Genomic DNA, 14,169 nt, shown 5'->3' with positions numbered 1-14,169 from the left:
TCTCATTTGAACTGTTAAACTGAAACATTGCTGAATTAAAGATCACCTATGAACCTGGTGTTTCAAATCACCTTTTAAATCATTGGCTATAACAGACATTTTCCTACAGGCCACACTGGCTTTTGAACTGGTGTTGTAGCCCGCAGCTCTCCTGTGGCAGACAGCTAACAAGGGGAAAGGTACCACCAGGGTTGAAATGCAGCGGTACTAGAAGTATTAGAAGTACTTTTTAATGGTTTAGAAAAAGTGGTTCCCTGTTTCAAACTGATTCTTATCATTTCATTCAGAATGAACACATAAATCTTCTTAAGGAAGTTATCTGGGTGAGAAGTAGGCCTGAGATGGAAAATCACAGTAGACATAATTTATGGGGTTTATGGGTTGTGCACATTTTCACTTCCATATTTTTGCCATTGTACTCTACTGGAGCCACCAGTAGTATTTAATGGCTTGAAACAATACTTTTTTTTAGCTAATACTGGGTCTCAATTCAGTTCGTCCTCTGAAATAAATTGTTTTGGCCTCTGCCCTTTCAAGACCGCTACATTTAAAGCAGCCTTGAAAGGGGGTGGGGCTTCTGTTGTTTCAATTACCATATTGGGAATATATCCTCTTACTGACATCATACAAAGCAAAAGAGAAGTGACTGGAAATGGAGTGTGTAGACCTGTCTAGTTCAACTAGACATATGCTAACATCCTTATTTGAATACAATAAACATTCCTTTGAGATTTTGGTTCACATTGATTCAGTAGCCCCACTTGTTGTGAATCTCCAGTTCCACCACATCAAACAGGTGCTGTACTAGATTTAGGTCTGGTGATTGTGGAAGTGATCGGAATAAAGCAAACTGATGCTCAAGAAACCTGCTTGAGATGATCTGAGCTTTGTGAGCTGGCGCGTTATCTTGTTGGAAGCAGCTATCTGAAGATGGGTACACTGTGGTCACAGATGCCTGACCGTACTCATTTTTCTGTTTAGGTGTGGAGACGATGCTGGAGTGCAGGCAACAGCAAATCTTTTTAATTCCCTTTTAAACAGTGTCCCAACTACACAGCCCTTGATGTTGTTTATATAAGATTTGACCTATAACATGAGGTTTAAGGGATGAGTTCACTATTAAACCTATATAAAGCAGACGAAAATAACAAGGCTGTTCAAATGTTTTAATCACAACATATAATAAAAGTGCTATCTATACTGAATAAAAAAATAAAGCTTGTGGTTTTCACCCAGAAGCACAACCAGACAGAACCCACTTTTCCTTGATTCGGAAAAGCAATATAATTTAAATAACATAATCGTGTCTGGTATGAAAGTGTAGTGCAAAAACATGTAAGTTAAAAATAAAACTCCGTGACAATGAGGAAATGACCTCGTCTTCATTTGCAAACCAAAATGACTTATCCTAGTCCTAACGCATCCATGTATCCAGCACATTCCCCAAAGGCACAGGACACACGTGGAGCTGCTTTTCCAGTGAAGCAATTGAATCCGGTGAAGTCACGTTTCATCACGTCCGAGCTGAGTGTCCATGAGTTCCATACATCTATGGAGTATTGCATTGAACTTGCTTCATCATTTGAGTCACAATTTAGAGCATTAATTACCTGATACTCTCGTGACTTGCTTCCTGTATTTCCCTGTTTACAGAATCGTCTGATTAAAATGCGGTGAGTCGGGAGGATTTTTAAAAGGCAGGTAGAGGCGAGGCTGGAGGGGGGGGCGGATGAGCAGCTTCACATTAACACTGAGCAGAACAAAGAAATGAACACTCCAAGTATTATCAACATCGGCCCTGAATTATGTGCACACAATTTCCTGGTAAATTCTACTCTTGCTCATGTTTCCCGCAGTTCTGCCACAGTTGTGCAAGTCTGTACACTCAGTGTGAGATTCCAGTACAACTGCAGTCATTAAAAATTTCCACATTGACAATAACATGAATCTGAAATATCTGTTCATCACAAAAACAGAAATAAAAGGATCCATCCTGGATTCCTAATTCTTCCCAGGGTGAATCATTCAAAGGTTAAGTAGTGTTGGCATATACAGTACATGTATACATGTGAGCAGGCTTTTTGGCACCGGAGGAAAAAAGCCTGCAAAAGGGGGATCTGTGACAGCAGACAGGAGGAGGTGTCACTAGACAGGGGATCTGCAGCATTTTGATATTCCTATAATGACAAAAATCCAAATCCATCAACTCTCTTTTAACACGAACAGGATATCCTCGTCTGTCCCATAGCTGCGTCGAGCTTCCTCAAAGTTATTGACGCTGGTGCAGCACACCCCTAAAAATACACACACACACACACACACACACACACACACACACACACACACACCTGTCAGCTCCAAGTTAAATAAATAAAAACACATTTATAAATAAGCTGCTCAAAAAGTGTACTCTGGGTCTGCCTCCCACTGTTAGCTCTATAGATGGCAATGTTCATGGACTGCTATAAAACTCACTGGTGCCCATACAGTAAATACCACCAGCCATGGTGTTTATACGTAATGTCTCAACACCTGCTGGATTACCATGAAATTTGATCCACATCCTCGTGGCTCCCTCTGGATTCATTAGAATTACTTCGGATTAGTGCTGGGTCTGAATATATTATGTTGACTATGCTGAAGCAATACGAGAGTGGACCTTTAGTAAGTGTTCACCTTTCTCATGCATGACTCTGATCAACAGAGTCTTGCTTATGGAAAAAACAATGACTTGTGAAACATGAACCATTTCTAATTCCAGAAACTGCACAAATACACCACTGAACATCAAGCCAGGCAGCATAAACTTGTGCTACCAGCTTGAATTGACTCTGTCACTACTGAGGAGGAGAAAGAAACGAGAGCACAGCTGCCCCACAAATAAAGTCCGCCGTTTAGAGGTTTATCTGTTTGTTTGTTTTAAACATAGCTTTTTTTTCTGCATTTCTGTCATTCACCATGTGAGGGGTTCAGCTCATGCGGTGACATCGAAGCAAGCAAGGTTTGTTAATGTTAATGGAAACATTGACGTTCACGAATCACATGATGACTGAAAACAGCTGCAACAAAAAGTGGCATTACACCAAACCTGAAAGCAGAGCAGCTGCTGTTTGAGGGCCGACTCTATCGCTGTGTGCCAAAATTTAAGCTTTCCTAGTCTAAGCCTAACAGTAGGTTTTATTTTAATCTTATCATATATATTTTATTTCTGAGGATTCCTTAAAAAGAACAGCTCACAATTAAAACTCAAATTAAGAGGATTTTTCTTTAGTGCTATTCATCCATCCATCTATTTTCTTCTGCTTTCAAATTGGTCTCTTGACCATCTGCAACAGGGCAAAGTATACAGTAAACAGGTGGGGGTGGGGACCTTCTTGCTGTGGGGCAACAGCAGGATGATGGCCATCCTGATAATTCCAGTGTGACATGAAGACTTTTGGAGATACCGGCCTTTGAGATTTTTTCTTTTTAAGTGAATGGAATCAGGCAGCAGTTATTTGTGGTGCTCAAAACACCAGTGAGCACATTTTGTGCACCCAGTATGGATTTGTGTGGAATATTAAAATCTAGTTCAATCTAGAAGATCACCTGCAAACCTTGAGCCATCCACTTCTCTGGCAGCTTTTCTACAATAACTTCCACACAACGAGCAGTGTCATGACAGGTAAGGCTAAGAAGGAGGATTCACATTTACTAAGACGGTCTCTTACATACCACAGATTAATTTTACTTACAGTTATGGTAGAAGTAGAAATACAAGTATACTCACGGTCAGAATACGCTGGGTTATTGTAGAAGATTGAGCCAGTGGTTCTGTTGAAGCCACACACAACCACAAAGTGACCCTGATAGTCCGGCTTCCTGCAGAAACACTTCTGACCCACGGGCATGAAGCAGCAGTATTTGACAGGCTGGGAGCACAGTTCACATGTCAACACCACAGCATTGACCAGCACTATGGCAACGTGGCCCTGCTCCAGATGAGACTGGATTTCCTGAACTGACACAGAACTGTGAGAAGGCACACACAACTGAGGTCATATATTTATTTTAAGGTACTGAAAAAAGTAGGTGGGTAAATTAACATCAACAGGAAGCTCACCATTTCTTCACCACCACACCTTTGCTCTCCGCTTTAAGGAAGAGCTCATTCACTCTGTTTTCTTCAGTATCAAAATGCTTCTTGTAAAAGGACTGTAAACAACAACAAAACATCATCAAGACACAATCATAGGTAACTATCAAAATGTTCAAAACTGGTTAGAATTACACTGTTAGTTTGGACTACGTACCTGGTTTTTAAAGCCCTTATCTACACCCAGAGTCTGTGTACAAAAGCAGTGTTTGATTCCTAGATGGCACATGAGGTAGGCCAGGTCGATAGTCCACACACTTTCTGTCAGCTTCAGATCCCAGCAAGCCCTCTGAAACTCATCATCGCTGACAGGGTGGAGGTACCTACACATTCAGACAACCAGAGTGTGAATCCCTCACACAATGCCAAGGCACCTTTGATTTGCAATTCAGAAAAGAGCCTGCTGACAGGCAGTGCAGGAAGCACTGCAGTCTGTATGGCAGATACAGTACATAGTGCAATAAAAACATGACTTCTGAAGGTAAAAACCTTGATGTGCGCTTACTTGAGGACCATCCTGGAGCAGGCTAAGCCACAGTCCCAGTGGTACAGCTGCCGGATAACAGGAACATCCAGCAGGACATCATCTGAGTAAACCGAGGAGTTACTTTCACATTTCAACAAAACAAATACTAGCGCTGTCACAAGACTGCTTCACGGTTTCACTCACCTGTCATTCTGCTGGTTTCTTTCTCTCACAGACCGCCCGGTAACTAACTCAGTACCAGCTGGTCAGTCTTGTTTGCAGCACTAAGGGCGAGGCTGGGTGCCCTCATTGATGCTAACTAGTTAAAAAAAAACTAGCTCCCCGACTACAAGCGTCCAGGCTAGCACTATTTATCGCTCTGTTGCTGATAAAACGCGCACAGCTCTGTGACTCACGCCGCTGCGAGGCGCACACACATAACTAACAAGAAAAACAGTAACAAAAACTCATTTTCAGGACGGTTTTTCGTGCCGATACCTCGAAACGAGACGCTCCTCTACTCTATCCTGTGTTTACTCGCGTACCGAGACGCTTCTTGTGTTTGCTTGCGTTATACTGCCACCATGTGGTGTGGAGGAGACTTTAACGCTTCTTATGAGAACTGCATCCACGCACTTTTACTACTATCTATTTGAACCATAGATTTGAACTATTAGTAGACAAACTTTACTAAAGTATTTCAGGACTAATCCTACTATTCACTAACATTTTAAACGGACGATGTTTTTTTATGCATACTACTCACTATAAGTCATGTGATTAGAAGAATAGGGGGACAGGAAATTCAAGTGTTTGTCTGTTGTGTCTTCAAGTGTTAAAAAATGTATTCGTGGCAAAAGGAAAAAACAATTGGCTCATAAAATACACCATGCTCCGCAATCATTATTGCACATATGAATGATGATGATTCCATGTCCTAATACATTATACAAATAATCTGTAACGATACTTCCATTTATTTTCACATAACTACATGTTTTTGACTCAATTCATATTACTGAATACAATTACCTGGTAACTGATAATACATTATTTTAGGTGAAACTACTCAAAAGTGCAAATAAATCAAATCAAATAATTTTGCAAGCTGTAAAAGAACATATTAATGATCAGAAATTAGTAGCCCAGAACTGTATTTTATTCTGAAACCTTTCATTCTCCATCTTTGCTGCTGGTATTATAATTATATTTTGAAGATTACACATTTATACTTTTACTAGTGAGTGTTTTGTAGATGCTACTTAAATAAAAGCCAGAGTTCTTCCTCCATCACTGTTTATCCTCCTTTCTATTATCACATTTTAATGGTTTTAGTGAAATATTCAAATGATGTTTTAATATCTTGTTTCATGAGGGTTCCAATTTCTCTGTAGAAAAATGTTGTTCCTGCTACTGGGTTCCATAGGTGGTCCCCATTGACACCTGTGTTACAAAAAAACACAAACAAACAGACCGACATTTAAGATCTTAGTCAGTACTAACTAAGATCATCAGTGAAAGTGAAGGAGAAAAGTCAGTTACCGATGCACTGTCTGCATCTTCAGTGAGATGTGTTGTTTTGTGTCTGCTGTAAAGATCTCGTTTCCTTGAGCAAGTCACCAAAAACCAGTCAGCAACCACGGGCACCTGAACGAAAATAGTCAAAACATTTAAAATCTGGTGTTTCATCACTTATACGGATGCTAGTCTGAACATTTGTCTTCTCACCAAACTGAGGAACGACAAGGCTGCACCCAAGTTCACTATGGTTGGGACGATGGAAAATCTTCCTGCCTGTAAGAACCCCAAACTACCATAAGACTAAAGTAAAAACATGGACCGTTCTTAATAAAATCATTGCTGTTTCAAGATTTATTCAGGCCTCACAGTTCCAAACACAATGACGTCGAAGCGGATCCCGTAAGCTTTGATTAACGTTCTGGTTTCCTCTCCATCTGCTGTCTTGTAGTATTTAGCAAATCTAAAAGACAGAAGTTTTAGCAGTTCTTTTATTCAGCCTTATACATTCATCAGTACCTGTCTGTTTAAAAAAAAAAGTTTTTCACCTAAAGTTGTAACCAGGGGCCACATTGTTGACAGGATGTTTGTTGTCCAGCCTCCGGAAGCTGTATTTAGGTAAACACTCCCCTGCCCACCAGTCCAAATCACAGCTCCAGTCAATAAGAATACCAAGGACACCCCCCTGTAAAAACAATCACTCAGTTCAGGATTATTCAATTAGCACCTTTAAATTTAGGTTAGATCTGTACTGATGTAATTAAACACAACAATTAAAATATAATAGTCACTACAAAAAGTAGTGTTTGGACAAAAAACAATAACAAAGAATGGTATAAAACTAGTACACGCCTATGCCACAGTATTTTAATGACTGCTTGTGCTTTTGGCCATGAAACTGAAAAAGTAAAATGTGTTTTATTGTAGGAGCATAAATGCAAAAAAAAAAAAAAAAAGCTTCAATGGCCATTGCTAGGTGATTGCTAGGTAACCATGATCATAATATATATAAATAAGAACCTGTAAGGACCTAAAGTTTGGTTGAAAACACCAACTACAATTGAAAACAGTGTAAGACAATAATTATTAAGTTCAAATATGGCAATGCTGGATGAAATGTTAACTTATACCCGCTTTTCAGAATTTAAAGAGACAACCATGTAAAACAATGTATCCTACAATGAAGCCAATGAAGGTGAAACAGCTACATAAAATAAACCATAGTGCTCAACCACACTTAATGGAAAGCCAAAAAATGGCTTTAAGAGTTCAGCATTTCCAGCTGTTCTCAGCTCCCATGGTAGACTTTAACCGCAGCACAGAGCACAGAAGCTAGAAAGGTTTTTGCCTTGTGATCTGGAGTGACCACAGAGAACATAAAAAATGCATACATTACACTAACTGTGGGAGTGACTGTCAGACGGGAGCCAGGGAACCTGAGGGCTGTACTGGCTCACATCCTGCTTATGAGACATATATACTGGAGGAAGACCATACAGGAACTTGAACAATGAATTCCAGTACAGAAAGACAACGATCATTCGATTCACCTTCACAGCCATGTCTTGAAAATCCTCCCCAGCCTCTGAGACAATATGCTTGAGTCTGAATATGGGACAGTGTGGGTCTGTGAGACGGCTGAATTCACACCTCTTCAGGTATGAGGAGTTCACATGAGGCAGTATGTTTCTTCTGGAGGAAGGACAAGGCTCTGGTTTAATGGGGGAAACTGTGACTCTGTATGTTTGCTTAAGCATCTACAGATCTCCCTCTTACATTCAAATGCAGTTCACCGACCTGTGAAAGTTGAACTTTGGGTACGTGATGCTGTTTTTGATCAACACGGTGAAGTTTTCTGCTGCAACCAGCAGCGCATGCCTGCGGGACATGAAACAACACATCAAGCCTCCACAGTCCTGGAACTAGTAACAAATATTCTAACATGGTAAATATACTCTTACTCAGGCAGCTTAGTGTCTATTTCAAGTGGGCACCATGAGAGCACTTCACAGGTCCGTGCAGTGGTGGAGTAGTTCTCACACAGTCCCGTCTGTATACCTGGGTGGAAAATAAATTTCACGCTGAGTTTTTGCTGCGTGAGGCCACAAATATTAAAGGGGCTGTATCATCAGGGAGGAAGGCCTACCGTTGCCCCGGGGATCACTGCGTCCCTCGACACAGTTGCAGTCATCCACACAAGTAGTTGATGGGCTTGGAAGCTGCAGGAAAAATCTCAAGTGTTAATATGTATATTTGAAGGTGAAGTTAAAAATCCTAAATAAATTTCACAAAACATTTTTAAGCAATAATATGCAAAACAATTAAATAAATAAATACATTTTTAAATGCTGGATGTAGAAAATATGACACAAACGGATTAATTACATTTTTAAATTCATTAAAAATCTTTGTCAGAAGCTCCAAATTTTAAAAAAATTATCTAGAAACTGTTTCCTTTTTTCAGGCTTTAAAGGGTTAATGCAAGCATTAAAAAGTATTTAATACTTAACCCTTTAAAGCCTGAAGTTTCTTGAGTCTTCTAACAATTTTTAATTAGATAAGTATCCATTTGGCTATATGAGTTGTAATTTGTGCCATATTTCCTGCATCAGGTATTTTTGTGCAATTTACTTGCCGTGGGGGGAAAAAAATGACACAGAACACAAAACTCACAGAAAATATGATACACTTGACTTTAAAAGGGTTTATAATCATATTTACGGTTTCCCCGTAAACAATAGCCACAGAGAAATGTAGCTGTTAATACAGGACAATCACCATGTACTTGGCACTCTAATGGTCTTCATCAATGGTTGTGTGAGTTTGGCAAGACATGGCCGACCCTTGGCTCTGGTTATAGGATCTGTTTTGTAACAGCAGTGACTCACCTCGGGACAATGTGACTGCACTTGTTTTGGGGTCACAACCATATTCGTCAGCACAAAGAATGAATGATCACTCTGTCAGAAAGTAGAGCAGGGAAAAAGTTTCCAGGGAATGAAAAAAGCCAAAACCTGTTATGCTGTTCTCCCCCCTCACATATAAAATGACAGAAATGCTAAAATGCACGTTTGAGTACCTGAGGAGGGATAATGTAATCAGCCACATCCCAAAAACGAGGCTCCGTGTCAGATGTGTTGGTGAAAGCGAAACCTTTCACTTTCGTGGTGACGGTGCTGATGACAGTATCTGTATCCTGGTAGGCCTTCTGCACCACACACACATACCTACAGCAGGTTCGCAGAAATGTCTGAGTTTAACTGTGCAAGCAAAAACATCATTTCATAATCCACATATTACCACATCCCCAACCAATCAATCCCCTCCTCTGATTTTATTGGGTACTTACCCAACCACATACATCACCACCAAGAATTGGGTGAACCTGAACACAAATCCTACACCTAAGCTGGGAATAACCAGCGTTTTTGGTGTTTCGTAGTCAAAAGCATAGTGCAGGAATCTCTTGCAGCAGCCTGCTAACTTGCTCATGGCTACACCACGAAGATATGAGAAACAATGACGACTTGACAAAGCCGTCCTTATTCAAATTCAGTATATTCAAATCACATTTACTGCTTGGCAAATACAATTTTAAGCATAGTGTTTTTACACTAATTCCAGTTTAGACAACTTACATACTGTCATGGTAAACTTATTTTATGCTGACATTAGACTGTTGGACATGTTTAAGTACATTGCTGTAAATAAGATTATTTAACTAATTGTACTGGGTTATTTGATGTAGAAAGCCAAAACAAATATTGGGTCAAAACACAATGCACCAGCATAGGGCTGCCTCGAGTGCAATAACAGCCAGCCTTGGCTCAAGAAAACAGAAGGATTTATTCCTGCCACCTTTCTACTTCTGAAGAATAAATGTTGGGCCAACATCTAAGTAATATAAATACACATATACAAAGGCAGTAACTATAAGTAACTACACTGGAGAAAATATCAGTCCTGCTAAAGGTTTGCAAGCCTACCTAGTCTTGGGTACAGTAGGCCTATTCATTTTAACTGTAGTTGTGGAGGATGGCTGCCCATCCACGAGCCTGGTTCTGTCAGGAGAAGAAGTTTTCCTTCCCACTGTTGCCAATTGCTTGCTTATAAACGGTCAGCTTATGATTGGGGACTTCTCTCAGATGTTGAGGGGTCTTTCACCTTACCGTGCACCTTCACCTTTATGACGAATCATGTGGACCCATCTGTTAAATAAACCAGTTCCAAAGTGAGCAAGACGTGGCTGCAAACGAGGTCTAACAGGTTCTTACTGTCATCTCTGCTGTTCAACATCAGATACACACTGAAAGCATAGTATTAGACATAATATTTGATTTCATTTTGTGAAGAGGTGCGAAACCTCTCTTTAAAAGAGTACAGCACCTTCTTTCAAAATGTGGAAATACTGAAAGTGCAGGAAACACAGAACCCTTTGTTGAAACAACTCACCAGAAATTTCCATGCCACTTTCAGATACTGCCAACTCGATCTCATTAAAAATTGTAAAAACAAGCACACACTGAGAACGGCATTGGCTATTACTACAGACTGGACACTAACATGGGAATTTTCTGTTGTGCGTGAACGATGAAGCAATGAGTAACGGTAAGAAAACAAAAGCAACATTAGTTAAGAATATTTCTTTATTCGTAACTCACATTGACTTCCATGAACACAGGACAGATACAATGTCACTTTGGTCCAATAGTACCTCAGATATAAATTCTATTAAAAAAAGAAGACCCCTTAGGTTAACAGACACTTTGGCCACCAAGACAAAATGACATAGCTTGCCTTATGTAAAATATTGTTGCATCTCCACTCTTTCAAGTTTCTCCTAAGTCCACGTTGCCATAGTCATACAGTTTAAAAAGTAATCATACAGCAGATTGTGTACATAAACAACATAAAAATGGATACTGTTCATTGTGCAGTTTTTTAAAGGACAGGGTAGACACAAAGACATGGCAATGCATTAATAAAACTAATGATGTTCATGATGCGTTTCAGTGTTTTTCAGTTTTCAAGTATGAGATGAAGGCATCTACACTGTATTGTACAAAAGAAAGACAAATAGTCCACAGTAATGAAGCTACAGTGATGTGCCGATCAGAAAAACTTTGTTCATGTTTGTATCCTTTAGGTAACCCATCATCCATGTCAGTGAACGTCTCACTCACGTGGCCGCCTTTGTTACTGTGTTCTCAAACAGCACAGCCAGTAAGCCCAAAGTGATCTCATATTCGTCCGAATTCAAAGTCCACCCCGCCGTCGTGCAGGCTGCCTTCATTTGCATTATCGAAGCTGTTCTTCCCGTGGATCTGTTTGAGGTGCTTGCGGAGAACTGGCTTGTGAGCAAACACCATGTCACAGTAGTTACAGCGATGCGGCTTATCTCCGCTGTGCAGATTTAGATGATCCAACAACGAGCACTTCTGGGTGAAAGTCTTACCGCAGATCTTACACTGGAAGGGTTTGATGCCGGCGTGAACGCGCATGTGCCGGTGCAGGTTGCCCTTTTGCGTGAAGGTCTTGCCGCACAGCAGGCACATGAAGAGCTTGTGCATCTTGAGGTGGTTGGCGTAGTTCTCGAGTTGGCGGAAGACTCGGGCGCACTTGGGGCACTGGTGGTACCACTGGAGAGGCTTGTCGTAGTTCCTCTGGTGTCCGATGTGTTTCTCTGCAGGTGGAGATGAAGGAGGAGGGCTAAGTGGGTATCCCGCCACGCCAGGCGGAACCGCCATCTCACTGCTGCGGCTGTCAACGGTGGAATTAATGAGCGAGTGCTGGGGCTCAGGGGAGTGGAGCTCTGCAGGAGGGTTGGTGGAGAAGTGACCGGTGATGGAGTTCTCTGCAACATCAGACACAGACTCCACCTTTACTATAGTGATGTCACTCTCCACTATGCCTTGCCTTGGACGCCTGGTCAAGATCTGGACAGGGCTTTTGGGCTGTATAATCACATCATCATCTTCGCTTTCATCATCGTTATTATCCTGCTCCACCTGCTCCACTACCTCTTCCTCCTCCTCCTCCTCCTCCTCTTCCTCCTCCTCCTGATGGACAGTCTGCACCTGAGAGCGCTCTTGTTCTATCTTTGCCTGGGAGGATAAACTCTCCTCCCTCTTCTCCCTCCGCATTTTTACATCCACCTCCAGCTGGCGTGAAGCCTGTGGTTTGATGAACTTGCTGAGGGCCTGAGTGCACTGCTCTACAATGTGGCCCATCTGGAGGAAGCTGGCCACTGTCAGGTAATGCACCAGCTCCAGCTCAGGAAACTCCAGCTGGCCAGTGTAGCAGGACAGCAGTAGCTGTCGGCCAACTTCTGCCTCCTGGATCATAGAGATCTGGACCTCCCTGGAGTCCTGCTGAAGGATGAACTGGTCCCTTAAGAAAGAGGAGCCAGCAGCAAACACCACTTTGTGACCAGGGACCTCCAGCTGGTTGATGCGAACAGTAACATCGCAGAAGCGCCTCTGGTGTCGCAGAAGGTTCATCTTCTGTAGCATGGAGTCTCCAAATGTGGCGAAGCGGAACTGCAGAATCACTTGGTTCTGGGCCATAGTGAACCAGGGGACCACAGCAGCTGTAGTAGACCAACATGAAAATACAAAGACTGAATATCTCTCCTAGGAATAGGCTACTATAAATTTTGCGAATCAAGTCTAGTTCTAAGGCAGGGGTGGGGGACTCCAAGCCTCAAGGGCCAGTGTCCTGCAGGCCTTAGATATCACCCTGGGTCAACACACCTGAATCAAATGATTAGTTCATTTCCAGGCCTCTGGAGAAGGTGGAGGAGGTAATTCAGCCATTTAAATCAGCTGTGTTTGATGAAGGAAACATCAAAATCCTTCAGGACGCTGGCCCTTGAGGCCTGGAGTTCCCCCACCCTTGTTCTAAGGTCTCGCACTATCCGGACACCGATTAAAAACTTTTAACTTTAGGTGGCAGGTAGTTTAACCTGGATGTAAACATTTTAAAGATTTTGTTAAAAAATAAAAAAAAATAAAACAAATACACAGACACATGCATATATATATGTGTGTGTGTGTATGTACCCGCCCACTATATAGTTTATATAGTTAACATCACCTGTGTCAATTACAGCCATACCAATTATAACCACAACAATCAACCTTGCGTGTGCTGCCTGGATAGCGCGAGGCCAGACTCGATTCACAAACCGGTCAATTTAATCATTACAAGGCTATCGCTTTCAAAAGTTTCTTAGTTAGCGGTTATCTTTCAATGTCCTATTGAAAATGACTGTCCACGCTTTAATTCGGCGTTGACCAGTGTAACATAAGACAACAAAAAATGCTAATTTAAATCGACTGCTACTATAACTGCTTTTCACGGCGGTAACATCATTGACGAGCAATATTTAAATTAAATATGAAAGTGTTGAATAGCCATTACAGCCTTACTCAGAAACGCATTAAAGGGAAATGTGGGTGTATTAATGATACAATATTGCCAGAATGTACCGATAAACAAGACAATATGAAATTATCGGTCTGTTTTAAGCGAACACTGCAACTTGACTATCGTTGTCTGAGTATATTAGCGTAGCGCCCAGCTAACGCAAGGTTAAAGTCTGGCCTTTATTTAGAGTAAACCTGAGTAACCCCCCCCCCAAAAAAATACATTAATCTGGTATAACACGTCCATGGCTAACGTTAGCTGTACTGTTGCTAAATGGCATCAATCACACAGCTCTATGTGTCCCCTCGGCCTACTCCTTACTGTTCAGCCAGCCGCCCAGGCTGTCCTATAACATGCTTCACTGTTGCTTTATAACGAGCTCTAAAACGGCACTTTCACTTTTTCCTCGCAGTACTGAGTGTTGCGTACCTGCTTAAGCCCTTGTAAACAAACTGGTTTGTGATGCTGTAGGTGAGACGTTGGCCTGTCTGGGGGATATGAGGGAGCTGCTCCGGATGCAAAACACCTTTAAAGGCCCAGTACACACATCTTTCGGCTTGTCTCTGGAAACGCGTTCCACATTCAAATATGCCCCATAATACTGTTTAGTGGTAGTATTCCA

General features: G+C 41.5%; 3 protein-coding genes across 4 annotated transcripts; all 3 read right to left on the bottom strand.

The window, feature by feature from the left end:
- Positions 1-1,152: 1,152 nt before the first annotated feature.
- Positions 1,153-5,169, bottom strand: gucd1 (guanylyl cyclase domain containing 1). Its single transcript, XM_084946133.1, has 6 exons — positions 4,806-5,169; positions 4,641-4,722; positions 4,293-4,458; positions 4,103-4,194; positions 3,770-4,011; positions 1,153-2,294 (listed from the first exon to the last, which is right to left on the bottom strand). The coding sequence occupies exons 1-6, from the start codon at positions 4,810-4,812 to the stop codon at positions 2,203-2,205; spliced, it is 681 nt and encodes a 226-aa protein (XP_084802259.1). The 5' UTR covers positions 4,813-5,169; the 3' UTR covers positions 1,153-2,202.
- Positions 5,170-5,343: 174 nt separating this feature from the next.
- p2rx4b (purinergic receptor P2X, ligand-gated ion channel, 4b) lies at positions 5,344-14,065 on the bottom strand. The gene is made up of 13 exons (XM_084946139.1): positions 13,977-14,065; positions 9,469-10,327; positions 9,199-9,346; positions 9,008-9,079; positions 8,266-8,338; positions 8,081-8,177; positions 7,917-7,997; positions 7,670-7,811; positions 6,668-6,804; positions 6,489-6,582; positions 6,330-6,395; positions 6,144-6,248; positions 5,344-6,044 (listed from the first exon to the last, which is right to left on the bottom strand). Exons 2-13 carry the CDS (start codon positions 9,609-9,611, stop codon positions 6,012-6,014), a joined length of 1,191 nt encoding a protein of 396 aa, XP_084802265.1. The 5' UTR covers positions 9,612-10,327; positions 13,977-14,065; the 3' UTR covers positions 5,344-6,011.
- zbtb26 (zinc finger and BTB domain containing 26) lies at positions 10,748-14,067 on the bottom strand. 2 transcript variants are annotated; one of them, XM_084946126.1, is made up of 2 exons: positions 13,977-14,067; positions 10,748-12,708 (listed from the first exon to the last, which is right to left on the bottom strand). In XM_084946126.1, exon 2 carries the CDS (start codon positions 12,683-12,685, stop codon positions 11,360-11,362), a length of 1,326 nt encoding a protein of 441 aa, XP_084802252.1. In that variant the 5' UTR covers positions 12,686-12,708; positions 13,977-14,067; the 3' UTR covers positions 10,748-11,359. The 2 variants fall into 2 exon arrangements, with proteins under 2 accessions (XP_084802252.1, XP_084802253.1); XM_084946127.1 differs by lacking the exon at positions 13,977-14,067 and adding an exon at positions 12,872-13,293.
- Between the last annotated feature and the right edge of the window lie 102 nt (positions 14,068-14,169).

This window comes from Perissodus microlepis, chromosome 12 (assembly GCF_051167445.1).
Source record: "Perissodus microlepis isolate ML-2025 ecotype Zambia chromosome 12, ASM5116744v1, whole genome shotgun sequence".
NCBI classification, from domain to species: domain Eukaryota; kingdom Metazoa; phylum Chordata; class Actinopteri; order Cichliformes; family Cichlidae; genus Perissodus; species Perissodus microlepis.
This window is presented reverse-complemented; position numbering and strand designations above follow the sequence as displayed.